We start from the raw sequence: 24,569 nt of genomic DNA on the forward strand, positions 1-24,569 counted from the left end.
GTTTAAACGCCAATAGTGAAACTTAATTGTTTTCTGCAAGCAAGCGAAATATTTTAACGAAAATATATGCAGATGGCAAGTTCACTTTTCGTTATTAAACGCACTATGCTCTTTAAATAAAAGAGCACAAGGACCCGATCACATTTAATATTATTATCAATTTTTGTTATTTTGTTCTATTTACTTATATAGAACTTAGTTAAAGCAAAGATTATCAGATGATATGCATGAAAAAGCTATCTGATAAGTCAATAAGCATTTACAGCCACTGAATTTGTTTGACAAAAGAAGAGCAGGCAATTAAGTCAACCATAAGTTGACCACAATTAATTACCCCAATGCATAGTATGGAAAAAATAATTAACTAATTGTTATTTAAAGCAGAGCGAACTAATGAGGCATATAATGCCTATCAAGCACTTTATGACCATATTCAATTAAATCAGTGGAATCCCGTCGAATAGTTGCACTTCAGCCTGAAAATATACAGCACTTTTGCGAAGGCTTTTAAAGCTTTTGGTGGATTCGGTTAATTATTTTATTTATTCAGAATATATCAAGGCACAATCAAGATTGTGACCAAATTTAGTTGGGTTTAAAATTTATATTAAGTGACTTTCATATTAATTTTTTGTTTTCACAACATTTAATAGGAATTACCCTGTTTTATTTTATATTGTATTTTAATAAATAATAAATAACTTAGAAAATAGTTAAATTTATTTTACGTACAAGTGAAAATGTTTAACCAAAAGTTTTTATCTGAGATTTTACGCAATATATTGCATTGTTGATTATTAAAATAAATGAAACTCCTTCTCGAAAGGTAACTGAATCGTATTTTATTATTTTATTTCAATTTTTACGTTAGCAATAAATAACTTTCAGTGCAATCATGCACACCTAATACTCTTTCTTTGTCGAAATAAATACGATAAATTACGGTTGAAGAGAATGCCGATTTCTTTGGATCTCTCAGAGACTAAAGACTTAAGACTAAAGAAAATGCCTAGACTAGATGGGGTCACACAGTTCTCACTTAGAAGGCTCTCCTAAGGAAAGCTTTTCGAACATGGGCATAGTTCTTATTACAGATGGGTCCACAATGATCTCTGCATCGGGATTGAGCGGAAAATCGGGATCTGCGGCAGCCATATCATTGACAGCTATGTCGTTGGAGAGGTCCACGGGCACAAAGTTCTCCTCGATATCTATCTCGTTGTTCAAGTCGTTTTCAAGGTCCAACTCGTGATCGTGGTCTTGATCTTGATCCTGGTCGAATTCAGCCCACTCATCGTTAAAAGTTTCACTCATTGTGACTGGGGTTGTGGCTTCGCCATCTTCATCATCGGAGGACTCGAGTTCTTCGCGCTCCTTCTTCTCCTTCTTCTTCAAGGATTCTTTGTCCTCGTGATCCTGCTCCGAGTGTTCCTCATGCTCCATGTCCTTCTGGATGGATGCCATCATTTCCTGCAGCTTTTCCATGGTTGTTTTTTGATGTTCCGAAAGAGTCTCCACTATGTCTTCACTGATATCTGAAGCCTCGGATTCTGAGTCTGCGGGTGAGCTGGTGGCAAGTTTTGTTGTATGACTTGTTGTTGTGGGTGTTGTATACTGTGCATCGTTTTTTGAGTTTAGTGGTGTGCATTATGTGTGCGTTTGTGCGAAATAAATTAAATAAAAGTTGTAATTAATTTTTAATCGTTGAAAAGGGCCAATCGTTTGAATTATGTGTTGGTTAAAGTTAAATTCAGCAGCATCATGCAAATGTTTACAAATTTTAATATTTTAGTGTCTGGTTATGGATGTTATGTATAATTATTTAATAGTCACGTGTCATTAAAAAGCAAAGTTTTTCCATTAAGAACCATTAAGACTAATATATTTTAAATAAAGTTTTAATGCTTTGTTTTACTAATTTTCAATATATGTATAAAGAAAAAGTTAAATGAGTTGAATTTATATTTTTATTAACAGAGGCTTAAACTTACAATAATCTCCAGCTCTTTATACGTTGCTTTTGAATCTTCAACTGAGAAAATGTCAAGTCAAACTACCATTTTTATAAGATTAATAACATAGCAGATAATATAGTATTTGGGAAAGAGAATGAATAAGAGAATGAGGAAAAGACTGATTAACAGCAGCTTACCACAGAAGCCGCTCAGCAACGAGTGTGAAAAAGGGACAATGATAGTAACAGAGCTTAGCTTTTGCCACTTAACAGATATTTCTCAAAAGCCCTCTTTCCTATATTTCTTTCTCTCTACGTTCATTCATTATTTGTGCTCGTTTTACATTGCCTCACTGATGATTCACCGTCGATTGCTGTTAATCAGCATTTACCGCATTCCCTCTCACTCAGTCTTGTCTTGTGACGTCATATATACAATTCTTCCCCGCCGATTTTTTTGCCAATTTCGCTTTACGCTCAATAGTATTTTCTTAGAAATTCATAATATTAATATATATTTTTTCGCATCTGTTTATTTTTGTTCGTTGTGCTCACTAAGTATACTTTTTTCAGATGATAAATCACAACGGAAAAAATTAATCGAAGGTAGTGAAATACTGCTTGCCTACTATAGTTTTATGCAGATTAACGGAGACTGAGTCACATTCTGTGATTCTTAGGAATTTCGCGTGAATTCAAAATGATTCAAAAGTGGAATGAACCTCTGTTGTTTGACGGAATGAAAAGATACTTAACTTTTAATGGCGGGGATTCAAAGTAATTTTGGTCTGTCTCTTACCACAAATTAATCAATTCTGTTACTAAGTTATAAATTTAAATGGTGTTGTTTGATTTATTAAAATAATTGAAGGTTTTTAAAATTTAAGTTTTAGCTAGATAACATTAACTCTAAATTTTGATAGTTCTCATATGTGCTTCAGAGGCATTGACAAACAGAGAACGAAAAAAAATGGTTATATTGATTCGATAGATTTGATAGAATTCAGAGCTATATATTCAATATATGAACTTAAAATTGAAAAAAAAACTCCTTCCACAGCATATTTTTGAATGAGTACATTTTCATATGCTTTTATTTAATTGAAAATAAAAAGTTTTTTGGTCAAAGTTAAAAAAAGCTCACAATTCACAACTCTGAATTTAATGCGAAAATATTAATAAAATCCTCAGTCGTTTGTGTGTTTGATAATGGAACATGCTTTTTGCAAAAGCTTCAATCGTCAAATTGTTTAACAGCCTTCAACATTTTTTAATATTTCAATGCAGCTGGAAAGGAGTTATTGCCATACCCATATCCCACACCCTTGCACTCCCTTCCGTGTGTATTAATATTTATATCCATGAATATTAAATTTAAATAAACGCATGAGAAGTCAAGCCTCCTTGCAACCTTCACTCCCTCCCCCAAACACAAACCACAACTTTCAATATCCGCGCGAGATGAAAAATAAAGTTGAACACACACAAAAAATTAAAATGGAAATATAAAAACAAATCGAATGCAGTTCGCAACTTGTGCGAATAGTTTCTACTTTTTCATTTTTCTTGCTTCTGTTGCGGGGTACAAAAATGTCACCGCTGGCATTATTTAAATTTAAATTTGCGTATTTAAACGTTGACATGTCACTTACAACTTTAAAGTTGTTAATAATTGCGCTTTACGCCGCATTGCAATTTTTGTATGGTCATTTATTAATTTCCCGCTGATTTATGCGGCTCACAGAGAGCAACAAAAAATTTATCCAACCGGCACTCGTCGATTTCGCCACAATAAATTCTCATAAATACAGCCCCCTTCCGCCCCTCCGCCCGCCTGCCACGCCCACAGCTGAACAGTGGCCCACCGCCCAAGACAAGGATTTATGCGAACGGAGCGCATGACTTTTAATAAAAATTAATTTTTATTATGGCCTAAAAGTAATTAATGGACTTGCAACAAAAACGCCAAGAAAAATTGTCGCATATGATGCATGTTCCGCTAAAGAAACGGTAACGTGTGCGGCCAATTGCCGGTGAAAGGAAAAAATGTGGCTGGGTAAATTCACATATTTTATAAATGGAAAAAGTGGACTTTGACCCGAAATTTAATGTAGACTTAAAGTGTTTGTACAGTGTATTAATGGATGTATACAACAAATTATATATGCTGAAAATGCTGAAAATGCAGCCAATATATTTAAATACAATCTATTTTGTCTATTAGGTAGTTATACAAATTTAAATGTATGTTTTTTGTATGTTGAAAGCTAATACAAATACAATATACAACTCGTTAGTCATTTAGAAAACCTAACAAAACAATCTGGTAATAAATCTGTTATTGTTGAGTAAATCTCTCATAAAAGAGAAACAATAAACTTTAAAAAATTCTCTCTGTAAATGCCAAAAGTGTCGTGCATTAACTTTTGTCATGATTCAACTCAATTACTCTGTTCAGATATTTATTTTTCACTCTCATCACATTGTTATTTTTTTCATTCACACTTACATTATATTATGTTACCTCTATTTTTTTGTGTTGTGGCCACAAACTATAATTTGTTTGCATTATTAATTTAGATGCAATGCAATGCTATCGAAAAAAGGATAAATTACTCACAAATCCAATGAACCAATATGCATTTTACATGAACGCAGAAACGATATTAAAAAGGGAGAAAAATCCATCTAATTGTACAATTAAAAATGTTGTCGTGTTAATAAAATATTTACGATTGCGGCTCGAACAGATTATTGGCCTGACAAATTAGAAAAACTTAATTATAGAGCTTACAAAACAAAAAAAAAGAGCGATTAAATTAAAAATAAACAGCATTGACAGTAACCAATAAAAGCTTAAACAAGCAGGAGTAAACAAGAACTTAAAGCAACCACAACCAAACCAAGTCACCAATAAGATTTAATTCCAGTTGCATTATTTTATGTTATAATTTTTAGTAACGTAAAATAAACGCAGGCATTCAGATAGTATGTACAATTTGTATTGCTTAGTTTTTATGGAAAACTTTATTTAAGAAATAATAGAAATATGTATATAGGTATATTACAAGTTTATAAGAAAGATCTCAATATACAATCCGCTTTTTTTTTTATTGGTTAGTAGAGCGTTGCTAAGCATTTCCAAGTAAAATGTCTTTCAAAGAAAAGAGTGTTTCTTTGTCGTAAATATGATTATACCTTGGGCTCATCAATGTCGCGAACCTCGTTGTCCTCTGGCTGCTTCTCCAGCGGCTCGCGGCGATCGTCCTCGTCCTCGTCGTCGAACTCGCCGACCTTGGTGGACGGGGCTGAGGTGCTCGGGGCCACCGCCGGCTGGAAATCGCCCCCGCTGGTGTGCACACCCTGGGCCACCTCCTCGCCGCTTTCCAAAGGACGCACGTTAACCAAACGAACTTTGAACACGCTGTTGCTGTCCCCGTACACCGTTTCGTTGATCTCCACCTTGTGGCCGTCGACGACCTGGAAGGGAAACGTATTTGCAATTATTTGTGTACAAATAATAATCATATTTTAATAATAAATAAAATTAAATTAATTAATTAAAATAATTAATAACTGGATGCATAAAACTACAAGGGAATCCTTGTTTTTCAGGGCATTTCAAAGACCAATTTACCTTAACAGTGGAAGTGGAGTTGCCATTCTTGGGATTCACCGGAATCAAGGGTCGCAGACCAAACGAAAAGCCACTACCACTGTCATCGCTGGAATCGTCAGTCGGGGAAGCTCCATCCTCTCCAGAATCGCTGCCAATCACAGGCCAAATTCGGGTGCGCAGGCGTCGGAGAAGATCTATTTAAAAGCAAAACACAAAAAATATTTTTAATTCAAGTATATAATTCTAAAAAGCAAGGGACAACCTTTTGTTGAGAAACTTATCCATTTCTCTAATAAAAACTTTCAACAACTTCCTGGCATCATAAATGATTACCTTTATTTTATACTCAAGAGTATTATACTTTTTTTGGTAACCACTTAAATAAATTTCATTTAAAGACTAAATGACAATTTGGTTGTGCATTTTATATAGTCATTGTAAACCTGTCAATTTCGCCTGATATATTTGAATTTTTTAACTGTCTATAGGAAAAGGACCAAAGAATCATACTCTTATAAATTAAAACAAAAAAATTTAAACAGGCGCTCAAGTGAGTCTGTGAGAAACGCAGCAGGTGTCCTTGGTCTAGACTGGTCCCTGAATTTTCCTTGAGCGTCTATATCTATCCTTGGGATAGGAGAGGCATTCCGTTGGCGTCGTTGTCTCATGCTAAAGTATTTTTCAGTTTGGAAATCCCTAATCCGTAAACGCACTAAAAAGCGTTTTCTGTGTCGTCGGCGCCTCTGCTATTTTCTTGTCTGCACTTTTGTAATCCCCAACCCCTGACTGCCACCCGTCCAATTTTACTATACGTCTGCCTTGTCTTAGTACTTTGGCCGTTTTCTAGTCGATTTTTTTTCTGTTCTCTTCAACCTTGTCATAAATTCTTGACCGCATTGTTTGCACGACTTTGTTTTGGCCTGGTTGCTGATTGCCGTTTGTCACCAATTCATTTGCTTGCTGCATTTTAATGCGTTTTCATGAGTGAAAAAGTTTACCGCATAGTTAACTTTTAAAATGTTAAAATTTTTAAAAAAATTTTGGAAAAGTTTTTTAAATGATTCAGTATATATATAAAATGAAGCTTAATATTTTAGATTAATTCGGGACTTTCCTTTTTTTTCTATCGAAGAAACTGCACTTAGTGTAACAAAAATAATTCGCTGAACAGAAACTTTGCAGGCCACCGCAACGTCCAACTTTCTATTTGTCTATATGCCATTTTCCACGCTTCGTTATCGTTGACCCCTACAATCCACAACCCCCAACCCAAAAATGAGACAACAAAAAATATGGCAACTTTTATGCATGTACAATGCCCTGGGCTTTGGGAAGTTTTTATCCTACCCCTCGAACATATTAGGATAAGATTTATGAAGTTTCAGCTTCATCGTCGTCATCTGCGACGTCTTACGGTCTTAGTTAAGCAGAAATTGGCAAAGAGAGGCGCAAAACTTTTCACTTTTAATGGTCAACAGACTGGTTTGACCTACTCCGCTCCACTCTCTTTGGCCCCCGATAAATATAGAAATAAATACAAGAGAATAAACAAACTTTGTCTGGCAACAAGAACTTGACATAATATTTTGATAAATTGTTTTTCATTTCACTTCCATAAAATGAGAGAAAGCAGAAATAGAGATGGAAAAGTTTAAAAGTCCCCAAAGGACAGTTCGCTAATTGGCCTGACCCGGGGGATGTGCTTTTAAGTCATGAATACCAATATTGAAAAATTAATTCGAATACTCTTTTACTCTTTATACTTATTACTATTTAAGTGAAAATGTTTTTAAGGGAGTGATGCATATTAAAATGTTTCAAGCTATACGTATGTTTTTATACCTTATGTTATTATTGAAAATTAAGAACCAGCATTCTGTAATTAATTTATTAATAATTAATTTATAATCCAACATAGCAACAACAAAATTTAGAAAAAAACAAAAAAATAGTAAATAAAGAAATAATATGCTCTACACCAAAACCAGAATACTCCGTGTGAATACTCTAATATTATTAAGTATACGTAATATGTCAACCGTTCGATCTTCGTTACGCAGAATAATAATAATCACATTAAACTCATTCGAGACATGTAATTGCGTCGCATGAATTTTTTGAGGCCACATTTAAAAAATGTTTAATTAAAATATCATTAAAAATGCTCAAGCCAATTAAGCATCACATCACGCATACGCCGCATGTGACGCACGACACTCACCATCGAAGGAGTCGAAGACGCCCAGGTTGAAGCCTGAAGGATTCGACTGGAGGAAGGGATAACCCGATCCCGTATCAATGACGCCGCGGAAGTTATGGAAATCCGGTTCGGGCTGAGGGCGCGAGGGCACTTTAATCACCTCCGCATCATCCTGCGGGTCGTTGCGAGCTAAAAAGAAAAAGAAAAGGTTGTTTCAGTGCAAATTAAACGCTGTTAGTCATCATTAAGAGCCAAATTGGCTGGCAAAAGTAGGATTGAATTAGCCAAATCAGCGGGAAATACCCCATTTTCCTGCCTCATTAACGCTGATTACGCAGTCTTCGCTTGCATAACTCTTTATACTCTCTTTTAATCTGAGCTCTACGATGTGGCAGTGCTATTTTCGCTTGACCTTTGCCTATTTTCTGACATTTTAAATTCTAACGCGAATTCAACAAAACTTTTTACATTGATTTTAGAATTAATTCTTGCTACTTCACAAACTGGGCCAAGGCTTTATCTCAGAACCCCTAAATAACGAGTCCTTCGCCATGATTCCGAGTGGGAGACGTGCAGTCAGGTTGCAGACATAGATAAATTCTCCCCTGCTCCTTTCCCGCCGCTCAATCTTTTTTCTCCCTCAATCTTTAGTCCTGGCATGTTGCACTTCATAAATCTCAGCAGCTGACACTGACAGCGACAACAGGCAAAACAACGCAACACAACCATCATACAACAAGTGGCCAGAGCGCACAAATATCACAAATCAGGAAAAAGAAATGTCGGTGACCAGGTTACTACCCAGTAGGAATATATTCCTCGACTAAAAATACTTGTTGTAATTAAACACAATAAGTACATAAAAATTTAAAAAATATGTAATGTTACTTATATCACAGTTTTGTTCATACATGACCGTTTTCTCAATGTCATGTTTAAATTTGAAATATATTTAAATGGCTGTATTTCGAAATAATGTTGGAGTTTATCTGAATGAAGATTTTTTAACTTTTAACTGGAGACAACGTTGTGGTATAAATGCAAATTGGTAACTAGCGTTTTTGGTAAAATTGTTGTACAACATTAAATAATTATTATTATTTTTTATCAGAATTAGTATTGTTTCACATTAGTTATTATGATTACGTTCCGCCTGCAGGGCTCTACCCGAATCCTATATACCCTTTTAAGTCGAACATTACCAACACAACAAACGACGTTAAAAATAAGTCAAGCAGAGTTGACTCTCCTCAACTCGTCTCAGGGCAGCCCAGTTCGCCTCCAGTTGGAATGAAATGTGAAATATGAAAAGCTTTGTGTGCTGCGTGAAATTGCTTACGCAAAAGTCGAGCGTATGTGACCCCAAGGGGTCATGGAGGGATGCGACATGATGTCTGATTCAGGGGTGCACAAAACAAATGCACTTTTGCCGGTCCCTTTTTACGTTCGCTTTTAAAGCCGCTTTATGAGAAATATACCCGACGCCCGCAATATGTTGGGGTTTTTGTGAAAAAATGTCACCACCCCTGCACACTCAACCCCCCTTAAGTCCCACATAGCTTCAACATAAAGTGGAGCAATTGAAGAAACAAAAACAAAGACCCAAAATATGGGCCAGAGGCGCCGGGTAAAAGGGGTAGATTGGCAGACGTGAATGTCATTTACAAGTGCAAATATTTACCTTTGGAGGTGCATATGAAAGTGGGCTACCTGCTGGCAAATATGCAGCTTGGATATATTGGATATTTTTGGTGTACATAAATGCACAGCTTACATATTCAAAGCTATCGAATGTGAAATTACCACAAAAAGTATTTGTTAAAGTCCTTAAACAATAAAACAAAATAAGAAATAGAATATGTAAAACGAAAATTTGGTGAATGGGTTTGATTTAAGTACATCACCTACCTTTCAAATTGTAAAAATATAGTTTGATATAAAACAAATAGAGAAAATATAAGAAACTTTCTTACAAGTGATGGATACCGACGAGCATCAGCAGGTCGAATATAAAATTTGTAATATATATTTGTTAAAAAATACAATATACCCTATTCATATATGTAACTCGATTTAAGTATCTCGACATATGGCGGTCTTTTGTACAACAGCCATATTATATACTCTATAAATATTAAATCTATGGCAATTTTATGCTAGAGTCGTCTGACTTTCGATAACTTAAAAACGTATATAATGTTATAAAATAAAAACAATATATAGCTTTAATCTTAAACAACTGTTGGCCTGAAAATGGACAGAAGGATTTGGCATGACAGATGGACTCAGCTTATAATTCTGAAGAAGAATAAATTAAATTATTTTATTGTTTTGAATGATTTTAATTTAATTTTTGTAACTTTAAATCTAACTGATATAAAAATTCTTGATTTAACTTTTTCGCCACACTACAAAAGATAACCCAATCGCTCATTTTAACAACTCATCTAAAATTTGTTTTTATTTTTTGAAGCTATTAATCATGCGAAACGTGGAGAACACGGGAAATATGAAAACAACTAACATGGCGGATTCATTAATTTTCCAATAATTAAGCCCAGACAGGGGACTATGGCTTTTCACCCGACATCCCGCATTAAACCCGCGCGCTGCCTCTGCTGAATTATGGAATTAATAAAGCAAGTTGGCAGATTTTTGGGAAACCAAAAGGGACGGCGGAAAATTCTGCAATGCGCTGCGCTTTTGTTCTAAACACAACGAACATTTTTGTTGCTAATTATGTAAGGTTAACAAGCGACTGGGCGTGGTACTCATATATTTTTTTGGGCTTTCCGCTTTTGTTGCTTTCATGGGAGGCCAAAATAAAATCCCTGGCAATCGCTTGGCCTGCGTTTTATGGCGCTAATTGGCCAAAGGGCAGCAGTGGGAGTGCTGGCTGGCTGCGTCAATTAATTAACATAATTGTACAATTTTGCATAATTTAGTAAGCAGCAATGATGATTTCGTGCACCGGACTTCTTTGCCTTGGCTCTAGGATTTTTCGGGCTCTGTGGCTAAGCTTGGATTTTTGATAAGGTATTTTGTGGCTGAACACAGTATCCGAGAATTGCAGAGCTATTAACAAAATTGCCGTTACAACTTTTAAATGTAGAGAAAAACCTGAAAGTTATATATCTTGATTTTCAAAGTGTTGAAAAGTTGTTTGTAATTTCTGTAATTACAGTTTAAAAGCTGCGATGTTAAACGAAATGCTGGCGACTAAATAGGTATTTTATTTTATTTCTCGAAGAAATTTTTAATTATGTATTAGCCATACAAACCTTTCCATTTCTCATAAGTGTCGAAATGACGAAAGATACAAATGAAAGCCATTTGCTGCTCACTATTTTGTCCACTTACTTAAAAAATTTTAAACTAGTGTTGTGTTCTGTGAGGTACATTTAAATATTGAAATTTTCTTTTTGTTACTTTCAAAGACAAACTTGTTATTGTTGTTATTTTTATTAGGTGCTTATAGAAAAATGTCGTGTTCTTACAACAATAGTTTTGTTGACCTATTTTTTTTAAGTTGTAGACCCGACGCTGAACGATATCGTTAAAAATATTCATTAAAGAATTGACTATTTCTCCAGACTTGGGTTTTTTCTGGCAAAATAAACAACGGTTACATGATTTTCTTTCTGCCTGAGCTAGAATGCATAATTGAAATACACGCGCTCAGAAACACGAGAGTTTAAAAAGAAATTCGAATATGCATAAATGCAGAGAAAAATTTGCCAACTTCCATGGTTATAGCCTTGCTTGGCTGTGTAAAATTTCTGGAAAATATCAAATGCCATTCGCATTTGCTTTCTCGCAGAGCCCGAAATGGTAATTAAACTGCTGGTCAAATGTATTGGGATTCCATTGCAATTGGTATCCAGGGGGGTGGGGCTAAGCTGGCCATCAAATTTATATTGCGGCTGTCCGGGGCAACATAGATGAGTGGCCCCAATATGGTTTTGGCCAACGTACAAAATTGCAATTCGCTTTTTGGCCATCATCGATGCATGCGTTTTCAATTACTTTGACGTTCAAATTGTTGATGAAATATGTGTAATACTCGGCTCGTTTATTGCCGAGACAAGTTTACCACTTTTTCACAATTCATTTTCCATTTTCCGGATTTCCGTTTAATATTGCAAATTTGTTTCACAAAAAAATTGATTTGCCGCTACTGTGGTAAAACTTTTCTAATTAATGGAAACAGTGGCGAATAAAATATGAAAAACTAATGTTTAAAATATATACAGCATTTCAACTTTCACTGCAGGGCATTCTCATTAGAGTTGGCTCTATCCCCACTCCCCGCATTTCATCCTCTCGGCCATCTATCAATTATTTACCAGTTTTGCGCTCACAAATCAATTAAACTTTTTCAGCGAATTGTTGGCTCAACTTTGTTGCTCCTTTTTGCAGTTGCATGCAATTAATGAATTTTTAATAGCCGCACTTTGGTTAATGTAAAAAGTTTTTCCCCTAATGCCTGAAGAAGAGACCGGAGGTAGGACCTTGGGTTACTTGTTGTAATTATGATTGTAGTTGCAAAAAGTTAGTTTACTATGTAAATCTTCTGAGAATCTTGTTTTTTTTTATCTCAAGCTTAAAGAGCAAAAGGGAGACGAACAGGGATTAAATAGACTGACGTCGGTTACGGAAATCGGAAATTAATGGAAGTGTTTTTGGTATTGACTAGAAGAAAAACTTGATTATTAAAGAAAGTTTCCAATATTTTTGGTTCTTAAATAGACAATTTCACAATATCACACAAGTGGAGTAAATTCGGTGGCATAATTCTTTGCGGTGATCTTATTATTTAGCATAAATAGTAAACATTGCAATGTTAAAATAGAAAAACCAAGTAACTGTTTGGATGCATCAAGAGTAACTTGCTAATTTTCCTGTCTTATTTCTGCTTTCACACTTTCCATGCAATAAGTGCTTTCGCTTTTAAAATCACCTATCCGAAATTAATCCATTGGCCTAATCCAGCACAGATTAGATTCCAACCACCCTCTTTTGGGGCGACTGCAGCTGCAAGAGGGAGACCATCCACGCCTTTGGAACGTACCAAAACTAAGCCAAAACCAAAACCCAGAGAAAAGCATTTCAATCACATACAAACATTTGTGCTCCCTCCGGTCGGAGTGTGTGGACAGGATGTCGGGATTCCGCCTCCTGGCAAACTCGATTGTACGCAATTTGGGTTGAAATGATTTCAAATCAGTTGATAACCACTACCACTGGCCAGAGACAGTTGGAGGCCTGTCGAAGCCAAGGCAGTGGGAATGGCCCAGGAGGGCGGCCAATGGAGCTGGGCGTGGGCGGGGCCCGAGTGCAGACTTGTGTCACGTTCAAGAACTCTAAACAGGGGGAAAATTAGTTTGATGCCCCACACACACGCATTTCTACGACACTTGTGGATCTGAAAGGGGTCGGGGGGCAAATGTCAACAGCAGTCGATCCGAAAGTGAAATCAAAGCCAGCTTTTGAGCTGGCCACCCACTTTCCCATCCGTCCAGCCACCCACTGCCTCCCACTACCACCCACAGCCTGCCCCAATTGAGTGAAAGTGCAGACTGAAGCTAAGTTGCTGTCATTCTCCAAGTGAAATGCCATTCAATTGACCTGCGTGATTGTGTTGGGGCTTGGATCCTGATATTTTGCTACCACTCAACAAAAATATTGGTCACTAAAAGATATTTTCGAAACGTATAAAGTAAAAACCGAAACTTTGTGTAAACTAAGTTCAGGTTAACGTAAAAGGAATTAAGCATTAAATGAAAAGAATGTTTCTAGAGCCTAACCCTTTTCATACATTTTAAAAACCTTATTCGTAAATCCAATGACAAAATTGGCCTAGCTTAACTTTAATTTAATTTTCTGTAATGTAAAAAAACTTCAAAAATGGTATTAAAAACGGTATCTATTATATATTTTTTTACAGTAAAATACATATATTTTCAAAAACGGATGAATCCAAGTGTTTGGTTCAGTGCAAATCACACGCACATGTTATCATCTCACTCCAATCTGTTCTCGGATCGACTAAAAAAAGTTTAACAAATGATGGACGTGCTGAACCCCTTCGCAAAGTGCACATATCGCTCCGGTTTGAGCTTTGGAACAACGAAAACGAAATTAGTTTAACGTCTGAACCCCTCGCTAACCATACTAAGTCCCCACCCCGGGCTGTCTGACTGCTTGCTATCAATTCTAATTACAAATGTCAACAATGATTTTTCGGCCATCCCCCTGATGTGGAGATGTGCGATGACGTTAGCTTTGAGGATGGGGGCCCGGCACCCAATACCGCCGCCTGATTCGATGGGGCTGAGTGCGACAGTGGGGACCACTGGGTGCCACTGGGTGCCTTGATTAATGTGACGCGTTGCAACAACAGCTGGGGCTCCACAGGGGTCTCGTTTCATGGTTGCCTCCATTCTATTGCCAACTTTTTTGTTTGAGTACACTCAGGAATTATTTTTGAAAAACTAAACACTCCTTTTTAAAAAAATTTTGATTTTCACTAAACCAAAAAAAAAACAACTTTTTAAATTATTTCAAGGAACAGAAAAAAGAAAAACTATAGTTGAAATATCTACCACCTTAATTCTATTGTTCACTAAGTATACATCGATTCATCTTAAAGTTACAAAATCAAGTAGTGACAAAGCGTACCGATATTCAAATAAAACAATCCAAAATAAAGTACTTAAAATCATTTTTAACTTGAATTGAATTGCATCAGTTTAGTATGAGTAATTAAACATTTTATTAATCGAACACAATGCGATTTTGTTTTTTATTTTCTTTTAAAAATGGGCATTTTGTTTTATTTTTTAAGTGCATGTTTCAGAGTGTGGCGGATGCGCTGCCTATTAGAGGATGCGGTGCAGTTCTAGTTATCTGCATGGTTATTTCCCTCTGTCTACAATTGATTGGCAGTCGCGTTGAGTGGCGACTCCATATGAGGCGGTGATAAGTTGGGGAACAGTCAGAAGAATGGGTTGTGACAGATTCAAGTTATATGGCTTCAATGGGTTTGATAGCCAATGGGGAAATTGGTGGACGGGGGATGTTAATGACTTGAGCGGAGATAACAAATGCGATTAAGTAGATAGCTCAATACTGAATTACGAAACAAATTGTCTGGATTACATTTGAGGATGCATTTAAGGCTAGACAGCAGAAAAAAGTAAAAATTAGAAATCTTTTCATAACGGATATGTGTACTTTGTTATAAATAAAGCAAAATAAACAAAATCTTTTAAAGGGCATATTCATAATTGTTTTTTAGCAACTTCCTCGCCCTCTTTTGGCTCACAATACAACTTCATTAACCAAACAAACAAACAACTTGGTGAAAGATTGTTTCAACAACCCTATTTCTTATGCTCCATAATAAGAATGCAGTATAATCAAGATTTGCATGACAAACCAATTTCTACGTGCTCACAGATGGCAACAAGGAAGTGGGGATAGAACCGCAAGCCAAAACAAAACGAAATAAATATAAAATCAAATTTAATTCAATTAATTTTGGGTCGCTAGGTCAGGCTGTAAAGCCCACTCCTCCAATTTCTGGCCCACCTCCGACTTATCCTACAAGTCAAGTCAGGTGCTGCGTTCATTTTTCATTTCTCTCTCCACTTAATTTGCATATTGGCAAAACAAAAACAAAACGCGAGTTGAGCCTAAGCCAAACAGAAAAAAAAACACCTTGGATGTAACTGTGAGTAGTACACGGAAAAAATATATTGAAAATATTTAATCATAATTTATTATTAAAACAAAATTGTTAAGATACTTTGTATTATTTTAAATAACGTATTTTTTATTAAACTAACAACAATTATGTAAATTTGATTTAATTATATTTAACAAACAAAAATATTTCGGCAAATTAAAACGTTTAGATTATCTAAGATGATTGGGCACGTCATTTAATGTTATTATAAGATAGATTTTAAAATCTGAAATTTAGGTCATTTTTGATTATTTGGTAATTCAAATTTTACTGAATTCTTTCCATTATAGTAAAATAATTGATATTTTATGTGTCGCTTTTTTTTATGAATATAAATTGTTTTTAAATATAAAAGTATTGTTGTTTGAGCCTTAATGATTTTTCAATTACTGTAAAGATGTATTATAGCTTATGATCAAAAGTTAAAATTATTCGATTTTTTCTCTGTGAAATCTATCTTTCTCGCTCTTTCCCTCAGGCACTCTCTCCCGTTTGCCAAATGTGACAATCGTGTCACGTTCAATGTTCTGGAAGATTGAACGTTACGTTTGTCGCGTTTAAAATGAGTTTTTTCATCTGAATTTGATTTTGATTGTTTGGTCCCGGACACGAAGCGCTGCGCCCCCTTTCCGCCCCTTCTCCACACCCTTGGAATTGGATGTTGTCATATCGTCGCCACATGCAACAAATTATTCTGCAAAGCAGCAAAAATGAAATTGCCAAAAAGTAAAATTGTTTAATTTTAGGCTTCCCCGCCATTGTCTGCCTCAGCCTTCATTATTTCTGTTGGATCAAGAATCATTTTTGCAGCCGTGTACGTGCAGAAAATTTGTAAAGAATGAAAAAGCGTTCAGGTTTGATTTTTGGGCTTGATTTGTAAATGGTTTTGCCTCCATGGTGAAATGAGAAGGGGAATGTGGCAGGTGCTGCAATTGTTAATGATTTGTGTGTCTGAGTCTGGCCCAAATGAATATAAGACTCGTTCTGAAGGCTTTCACTTTAAATTCGGCATCGAATATCAATCGATGGAGAATAACACTGGGCTACAAAATAATTGATGCGAACTGCTATGATAGAAATGACATATTAGGGGTATTTTTTGCTAAGAAAAAACTTAATTGATTTTAACAAACCACACTAGTGTTTATGAATTATTTCAAAATTATATAAGACAACTTTACAAAAACATATATATATTAGTTTAAATAAATGTTCAATATACTAATACATCTATTCTTTTTGAGAATTCATAAAATTCAAATAATTCCTTCAAAATGATCAAAAACTACTGAGCTATTCAATTAATATTTAAGTTAATGTCAGCAAATATTCCTTAAATTTGTCAGAAATCTAGTGCCATGTATTCTGGGAATTCGATGAAGGTCTTTCAATTAAGTCTTGATATGCTCAAATAATTCCCAATTCCTCTCTACGCCCACCGCAATTTGGCAGCCTTCCAAATGATTCCTCGGTTTCTTGGGCTTTGCCGTTTATGCAAAATTTTCATAAATGCCAAATGGGTGAGGCCCTGAACATGATTTACGATTACTAAACTACTTAATGTTAATCAATTGTGCAACAGACTCATGACAATGGTGGGCACAATTTGTTGGGCAGATAATTGCAGCAGACACTTTGTGCAATCATTGCAAATGTTGCATGGTGACAATGTCGCATGCAAATGCAAATCAATTCAAAGAGCGAGCGGAAGCAGTTGGATTTCGCATATTTTTGGTTGGCTGCAAAAACCGCAAATTGCTATTAACGAAAATCTAATCATAACCGGAAATTAATTTGACAGGATTCTCATTAAATTTACGCCAAACCAGAAGGACATATGGCAGCAGCTGCTGAAGGGTCCGGGATTCCAATCCCATTCCAATTTTCAATCTACAGCGCCATCCGCAAATCCCCTTTTGGCAAATCGTTTAAAGCTGCATTGCGTTGACATTGCAACTGCCAGCTGAGTATTTGAGTAATGTACGGGATTTCATTATAATATACAATTATTCCTGTGAGTTATAATGTTCACACGGTTGCTCAAGTCGTGATTTGGTTGTAATTTTGGTTCAAATTGATAAAAATTTAGCTGTTGAACATATATGATCTTTTTCGTTTTTTAAAATTATAAAATGTATTACTATTTGTTGTTTTAAACTAGTTTATTTACTAAGTATGTTTTCAACATTTCCATCTCTCAAAATAAATTTTGTTTAAATTTGTTTAAGATAGGCTCTTGCTTAATAAGCTTTGATATGAATAAAGAAATGGATTAATAATAAATTTATTGAAACTGGGTAAATTACAAATGTTAAAATACTATTGAAATATGAAATGGACGGACGGACAGAACAACTCTAACCGCAAAGCGATGCTGACCTCATAGATATATATATATATATATATGGACTGCGTTGAAAACTTTTGACTGACCCTTTGGCACCTTATTAAATCCAGTTCAGGAAACCTGACACTTAAGAAGAATTTTTCTTGCTGAAATGATGCCATCTATTTAGTTACTGAGACACTATTTCGCATAACCGTATTCGTACGATTGTTCCCTGTTAATTCCCCCAGTTTGTGCTGACTATGAGCTACTGCCTCTGCCGTCGACTGCCTTCTGTAATTTATTTCTGATTTTGGGTTGGCGCCATGCGTGGCTGAGCATTAGAGGCGCTTGCACATTTTGCCAGCACATAAATTAACATAAAGAGGCGGCAAGCTGAGAGGTGAGAGGTTAAAGAGGGCGTGGCAGAGTGGGCTGGGAGACGTCAGAGAGAGGGGTAACCCCCTAGGGAGGCCTTGCAGCGATTACGTGACATTGAACCAGAGCCAAAGTGGCTGATTCTGATGGTTTGGCTGCTGTTGCAGTAGTTCTCAATCACAGACGACGAGAGTTTGAGTCACCGTCTAATTGGACAGGGGCGGCGACGAGAAGGGAACTTAATCCCTTCGTGACATCTGACAATTGCAATTCAGCTGGAGATCCAATGAGAGTCCAGAGTCTAGAAATTCCGCCGGCCTATTGTCTCACGAGGTATTGTTAGCATTTCATTGTTGATTAGGCAAATACTATACAAAAAAAACTGCTTAGTTAGGCTTTTAGTTTATTTTTACAGCTGCTGATGACTCATAACTCGTTAAGTGAGATCTCTTATAAGCATCTCGATTGTCCACACCAGATGCGGGGAGAATTGCTCATGTTTTATAATTTGTGTATAATACATTTACAATATTAACATTCAAAATTTGTCATAATAGATAACAGTACAATGATATATTATCGGTTTTAAGACTTTATTATATTTGACTGATATTATGCCTGTGTCAAATACTGTATTATGAATTACTATAATATTTATTCAAGGTTTCTTATTAAAAAATAAAATATCTTGTTCAGTTTTAAAAAAAACTCTTTAAATTGCGTTTAAAATTTCCGAATTTTTTATTTTAGTTCAACAGGTGCATTGATTTTAAATTTTTTCTCATCTGGCGCAGTTACAATATGCCCAGAAATACACAAATTCTAACATTTAATTCTCATTTACTTTTTTCCCCTCTTTTAAATCGCAGTCACGTTACAACGACAATGTTTTTGTTTGGATTTGTGTAGACTCTCATTGAAAGTGATTAATCATTTCGCTGCAAGCCAAACAGTTGTTGTTATAAAAAAGAAAAAAAACCTCCGAAACACTAGTTGCCCTGCTGTGTAAAATTTTGTTTTCTATTGCAAGGAATATTGTGTTATTTAAAGTGATTTTTAAGTGATTTTATTTTAAACTGCTAAAAAAACATTACATTTCAAACGAAATATAATGTATAGCCCAGTTTACAATACTAAAATATAACATTCATTTTTATTTTATTAAATAAAAAAATACTTTTACTTGACAAACAAATATTTAAAAACACCAAAGTGAATAAAACACTTTTTTTCAAGAGAAATCCAAAAACAGGACAAATTGCCTAGTTGTGCATTTAATTTCTTCCGAATGAATAACTATACATATATGTAGTTGTAGAAATAGGCAAAAGGGCAAAGCCGAGAAAATAGCTCTGTAAAATAATCAACCAATTAAAATTTGCAGCTCAAATTCCAAAAAAACAATTTCATTTAATTTAAATGAACTTCTGCTGCTCGACAGTCTTTTTGTTTCAATTCAATTTTCAATTCGATTGTACCAAGTTTAATTTGTTTTGTTTCTTTCCCTTAACTCACCGCAAAAGTCCAAAAATTCAAAGAAACAAATCAGAGTCAAGTTAAGTCAGTTTAAATTAAAATACCAAACTTTCCGCATTTTATTTATTTAACAGAAGTGTTTTGTATTTAAACGATTTGTTCGTTTAATTGACTTTGGTTTGAAGGCTTAAATTTAATAAGTCTTGTCTGACGTGGGCATTAAATAAGCAAATAATAGAGTTGACTTAAATCTGCGGCGAAGACTAAAATTTCATTTAATTTGCAGTTTTAATTACATTATTTGCACAAAATATAACAAGGAAACAGTCAGAACAAATTGTTTTTGTTTAGAAAAATTTAAAATAATTAAGTAAGGTGCTTAAATTCAACCTCAACTATTTGCTTCTCTGCTTTGTCAAAAATTTTCTATAATCAGCTTAGCTCCAATAAATGAACTCTAAAAATTATCACTTTGCCATAATTGCCACTGATTTAGGCCAGACAGAAAATGCTAATTATCTAGCTATTCATCATACAAATTAAACAAAATATTTTTAAAGGTCCGAAAATTGGCTTAAATTTGCATAAACAAATATCTCTCTAAATTAAACAAATTGCGCTGCCATTCAGCAACAACAACCAACAATGGGAAAATATAATAAATTGTGAATAATTTTCATAATTGTTTTGAGTTTTATTGCTACACGCATAGTTCCACATACGCAAAGCAATAAAATAACAAAAAGTGATTTATGTGAACATGCAAATGTAATTTGTTCTGGCCAAAGAAAGACATTCCCTGGAAAAAGGCCTTAAACGCGAGTTATGGTCATAATTAACCCAATTCTTTTGGCCATGGGACACTGAAATGATCCGTTCCCATAAAAGCAAAATTAAGAAAAATACGAAAAGAAAACAAGCAATGCAAAATGCTGAAGAATGTCACTTGCAATCAGGCCAAGATTTTAAATGGATAAAAAGACAGAACTTGAGTGCATAATATTCACATGTGAGTTCGTTCAACTGTTTTGAAATATTGGTGAAAGCTGCAAATAACCAATAAAGGGAAACAAAATGTCACTAGATATGTAAACAAAACAAGTGTACATACCCAATCTATTTTAGAACCTATAAATAAAATATATATAATCAGTGCAATCCAGTTTTTCCTCATTTCCAGTCATTTAATTTTGAATGTTAATTTTTTAACTTTACCTAATTTTATTCTAATTTAATCTGACTGGAGCGAATGAATATAAGTTTGTATAATGCAACTTGGTGTAGAATTAATTCCAGTAGAAAGTAATTGGTAAACATTTTATTTCGGTATACAAATTTAAAAAAAAAATACATTACATTATTTATACTCTTGTGTTTCTTCCGGCAGAATAATGGTGCACATATTTAAAAATTAATTTTAATTGATGAATAACAAATATCCTCTCAACAAAAAATTGGCAAGCCTGTCGTCATGTTTTTCCCTCTATTTACAAAATTTTTGGATATAATTTGAAGCACTCATTGCTAAGATAAATCAGAAGCAACCATTGCCGAAAAATGGGGATCTACGAGTGTTGCATAAAATTTTCATATTCCTTGCAAATGATTTGAACTGCAGAGAATTTGACAACTTCAAGTGGTTGTGGCAGCTGCCAACCCACTGCCACGCCCACTCCCACCATCCGCCCATCATCTGCAATTCACTGGCAGCTTCTTCAGCAATTTATATATTCAAGTGGCAGCCAAAGGCAGCGAACAGCAAACGCTGATGATGACAATAAGGACGCAGCTACCAGAATCTCAATCTCTGATGCTGCGCCGCGCATCCGAGAGCCTCAGATATTTTGCCATTTGTAGTCACTTGTGTATCTGTAAGATGCATTTGGCTGATTGTCAAGTGTCTCGCTTTGTTATCAGGACGCTGCCATCATTATCCGGCAAGGAGAATCGACTTTAAACTTCAAGCTGCCCTAGGGTCGATTTACATCTGTTTTATTTTAATATGTTTTAAATACCTTAAAATGTTGCAAAGAATCCAAACGATTCGAAAACAAATATTTATATTAATTATTGTTATCAAAGAATCTTGTCATGTTCGCAGTTTCACGGAAATTATATTTCAGATGCTACCAGAAAGTACCAGATCACCAAGGAATAAAAAGAGTACAGAAGAGTGCGTTCTCGGAATTCCCCTCTCTTATCAATTTTTATTGTTAATAATGTCAGAAAGGTTGCCTGCGTTTGAATAACACTGTGGACAGCCGATTGTGTGCCAAAGGAAAATTTTCTATCATTTTAAACATCGATCAAAAGGTCATTAAAAAAATTAAATCATAGGTTTAAGACACTTGTAACAGATCACCAAGGAATAAAAAATGTATAGAACAGTACATTCTGGGAATTCCCATTTCTTATCAATTTTCTTTGTTAATAATGTCATAAAGGTTGTCGCCGCAACACAAGTTCATCACTGTGGACAGCCGATTGTGTGCCAAAGGAAAAATTTTCTTCAGTTGTTGTCAGTCAGTTGTAAACTATATCTGTTTATATCTACATTATTTGTTGAAATTTATCATCAGAACTTTTAGTTTATTTTTAATGCATCCGTTAACTGTTTTCTGACTCGTTGTGACATTGTTTTCCCTTGAAAGTTTTTAGTTGCTAATTTATGAAGTGCACCAAAACTTGATTTTAACAACAGGTTAGTTAAGGGCTATAACTCACCTGGCAACGTAAAGACTCCGCTGAGGGCCAACACGGTCACCAATACACCAAGCAAAAGCTTCATTTTTATTTTCAATTTTTTTCACGCACTTAAAGTTTGTAGAATTTTCTCGATACTTTTGTTTATTAAGGGTTCAAAGTTTTTAAAACGTTGATGTACACCGACAACCAGATTCGAATCTGTTCTGTGTGGAAAGACAAACAATCGTGAAATGCGCTTAAATGATTTGAGGAAGCGGCAAATAAACGGCAAGCGAGTGAGTGAGCAGCCGAGTGAGTGAATACTGACCGCTCTCTCACTCTCACTCAATTAGTCGCTGGGCTTATAAATATTCTAAATGGGCAGCCAAGTGTTGTGGGAAGAACGTTTTACTGTGCCGGCCGCCTGAGTGCAATATTCGGGGACACCACTGTATTGGTTGCAGCGTATGAGTAATATGCTGTACGCCTTTTGAAAGGTTTTTCGTGCAATCCCAAAACTCTTGTTTCGGCCAAAACTTACTAACCCCACGTAAATGTTTTTTTTTTTTATTTGAAATAAAAAATACAAAAACGGAATACATTTTATTTTGTTAAACAGGAAGTTGTCAACATAGAAATTTTTAATTTTACGTAACGAAAATAATTTGCCTTGTAATTTACAATAGTAAGAGTATTTAACTGACATTGTGCTAACCGTAGCCTACCTTAAATTTTGTGGTGTGTATTGAATTTACTTAATCAGTTTTGTCTATGCTTCGTTAACTGCACGCGGGCTTCTCTATTCCACTATATTTTTATTTCAGACTCTGGCCGTGTCCCTGTCACAGTAGTTGAATGTTTTTCTATTCTACGTTATATTTGCCATTCGTATTTTAATTCCACTTCGATTGCATTGACTGGAATTATGTCAATTTGACGACTGCTTAATCAATTGTTGAATGAGCTTGGCTTAGAGTTCAAGGTTGTCGATTGTGTTAAATGAAAACTCATTTGCTTATTTCTTAATAGGGAATTCTAAAAAATTAAAGAACAATAGTTCGTATTCATGTAAGAAAACGGAGCTAAAGATTAAACGGAATGGCGATTCTCTATAATTAACTGCTTATGATGAAGTGCTTCTTGTTTTTTTCCTAGATAATTTAGTCACGCCTTGATTGAGCCGAGTTCAATCACGACTTAGCCTACGGTAAGGCCAAAGATCGGTGTTTACATCGTTACGGGATGTTTGATTACAAATGATCTCTTTAGACATTAATTACATAAAAGACGAAAAATAGTAAGTATATGAAGCTCGTAGTAAAGTAATCGACGGAAAAAAGATATACATCTAAATAAGCAAATCAAATTTAAATACATTTTTTGTAACGTTCGAAAAGAATTTCCTCTAAAATATAGTTTTCAAGGTTGCAAAAATTGGCAACTACATTTTTTTAATAGCACTTTTAATGATGGCATTAAATTGGGTAGCATTTGTTTTTGCTAGGCGGCGCAGCATAAAAGTTAGCGCAAGTAAATATTTCGCAAGCAATTGGGTGAAAAAATCAGGGGAGCAAATTATTGCGCAGACAGCCTAAACAAGCTTCAAATTGTTTGTTTGTAAACATTTTTGTCGGCGTCAAAGCGGAAATCGCTTACGCACACAATTTCATTCACATTCACACACCGACACCCGCGAATTTGCATAAATTTTATTGTTGTTACCGGTGTCATACAGTTATTTCTGTAGGTCGCTTAAAATGCTCGATCGGAACAGAACACGCGATCGTCGCCGTGCGTTGGCTTTAATGAAATATTTCGGACTAAACGGTTGGGAACGAATTTGGCTTCATTTATACCAGAGCACGTCGCTGGGACAAAGATGAGAGATTGGACAGAGAGACTGAGAAACGGGTGGACAGTGGATAGCTGAAGTGATGTGTTCAACAACTTTGGGATTCCTTTCAGTTACTCACAATATTTAATACATTCCAAATTTGAAAGATTATTTAAGACTTTTTTAATTAAAATTTGAATATATGAAAACAACGTTCAACAGTAGTTAATTAAATAAAAATGTTGGTTGTTAATAATTGTTTTAATAGTTTTAAAAACAATTTTTTAATTACAAAAATTAAATTATGCGGTATATTAGAGTATATCCTACTTTTCTTGCTGAACTAG

The 24,569-nt window shown here is 35.0% G+C and overlaps 1 protein-coding gene across 4 annotated transcripts; it reads right to left on the bottom strand.

The window, feature by feature from the left end:
• Positions 1-822: 822 nt before the first annotated feature.
• On the bottom strand, positions 823-24,258 carry LOC128261209 (nardilysin). Of its 4 annotated transcripts, none has more exons than XM_052994777.1 (6): positions 24,122-24,258; positions 22,428-22,612; positions 7,795-7,962; positions 5,592-5,767; positions 5,153-5,434; positions 823-1,614 (listed from the first exon to the last, which is right to left on the bottom strand). In XM_052994777.1, the coding sequence occupies exons 2-6, from the start codon at positions 22,489-22,491 to the stop codon at positions 1,036-1,038; spliced, it is 1,269 nt and encodes a 422-aa protein (XP_052850737.1). In that variant the 5' UTR covers positions 22,492-22,612; positions 24,122-24,258; the 3' UTR covers positions 823-1,035. The 4 variants fall into 4 exon arrangements, with proteins under 4 accessions (XP_052850737.1, XP_052850738.1, XP_052850740.1 ...); XM_052994778.1 differs by having other exon boundaries at positions 24,111-24,175; XM_052994779.1 differs by lacking the exons at positions 823-1,614; positions 24,122-24,258 and adding an exon at positions 3,775-4,642 and having other exon boundaries at positions 22,428-22,653.
• Positions 24,259-24,569: the final 311 nt, after the last annotated feature.

Source organism: Drosophila gunungcola, unplaced genomic scaffold, assembly GCF_025200985.1.
Source record: "Drosophila gunungcola strain Sukarami unplaced genomic scaffold, Dgunungcola_SK_2 000001F, whole genome shotgun sequence".
In the NCBI taxonomy this organism is placed as follows: Eukaryota; Metazoa; Arthropoda; class Insecta; order Diptera; family Drosophilidae; genus Drosophila; species Drosophila gunungcola.

Excerpts from the sequence above, each read along its gene's own strand:
- LOC128261209 (XM_052994777.1), bottom strand. The coding sequence starts at position 22,491 with ATGAAGCTTTTGCTTGGTGTATTGGTGACCGTGTTGGCCCTCAGCGGA. Across the intron at positions 7,963-22,427 it reads CGGAGTCTTTACGTTGCCAG|CTCGCAACGACCCGCAGGAT; the intron begins GTGAGTTATAGC and ends TTTTCTTTTTAG. Across the intron at positions 5,768-7,794 it reads CGTCTTCGACTCCTTCGATG|ATCTTCTCCGACGCCTGCGC; the intron begins GTGAGTGTCGTG and ends GCTTTTAAATAG.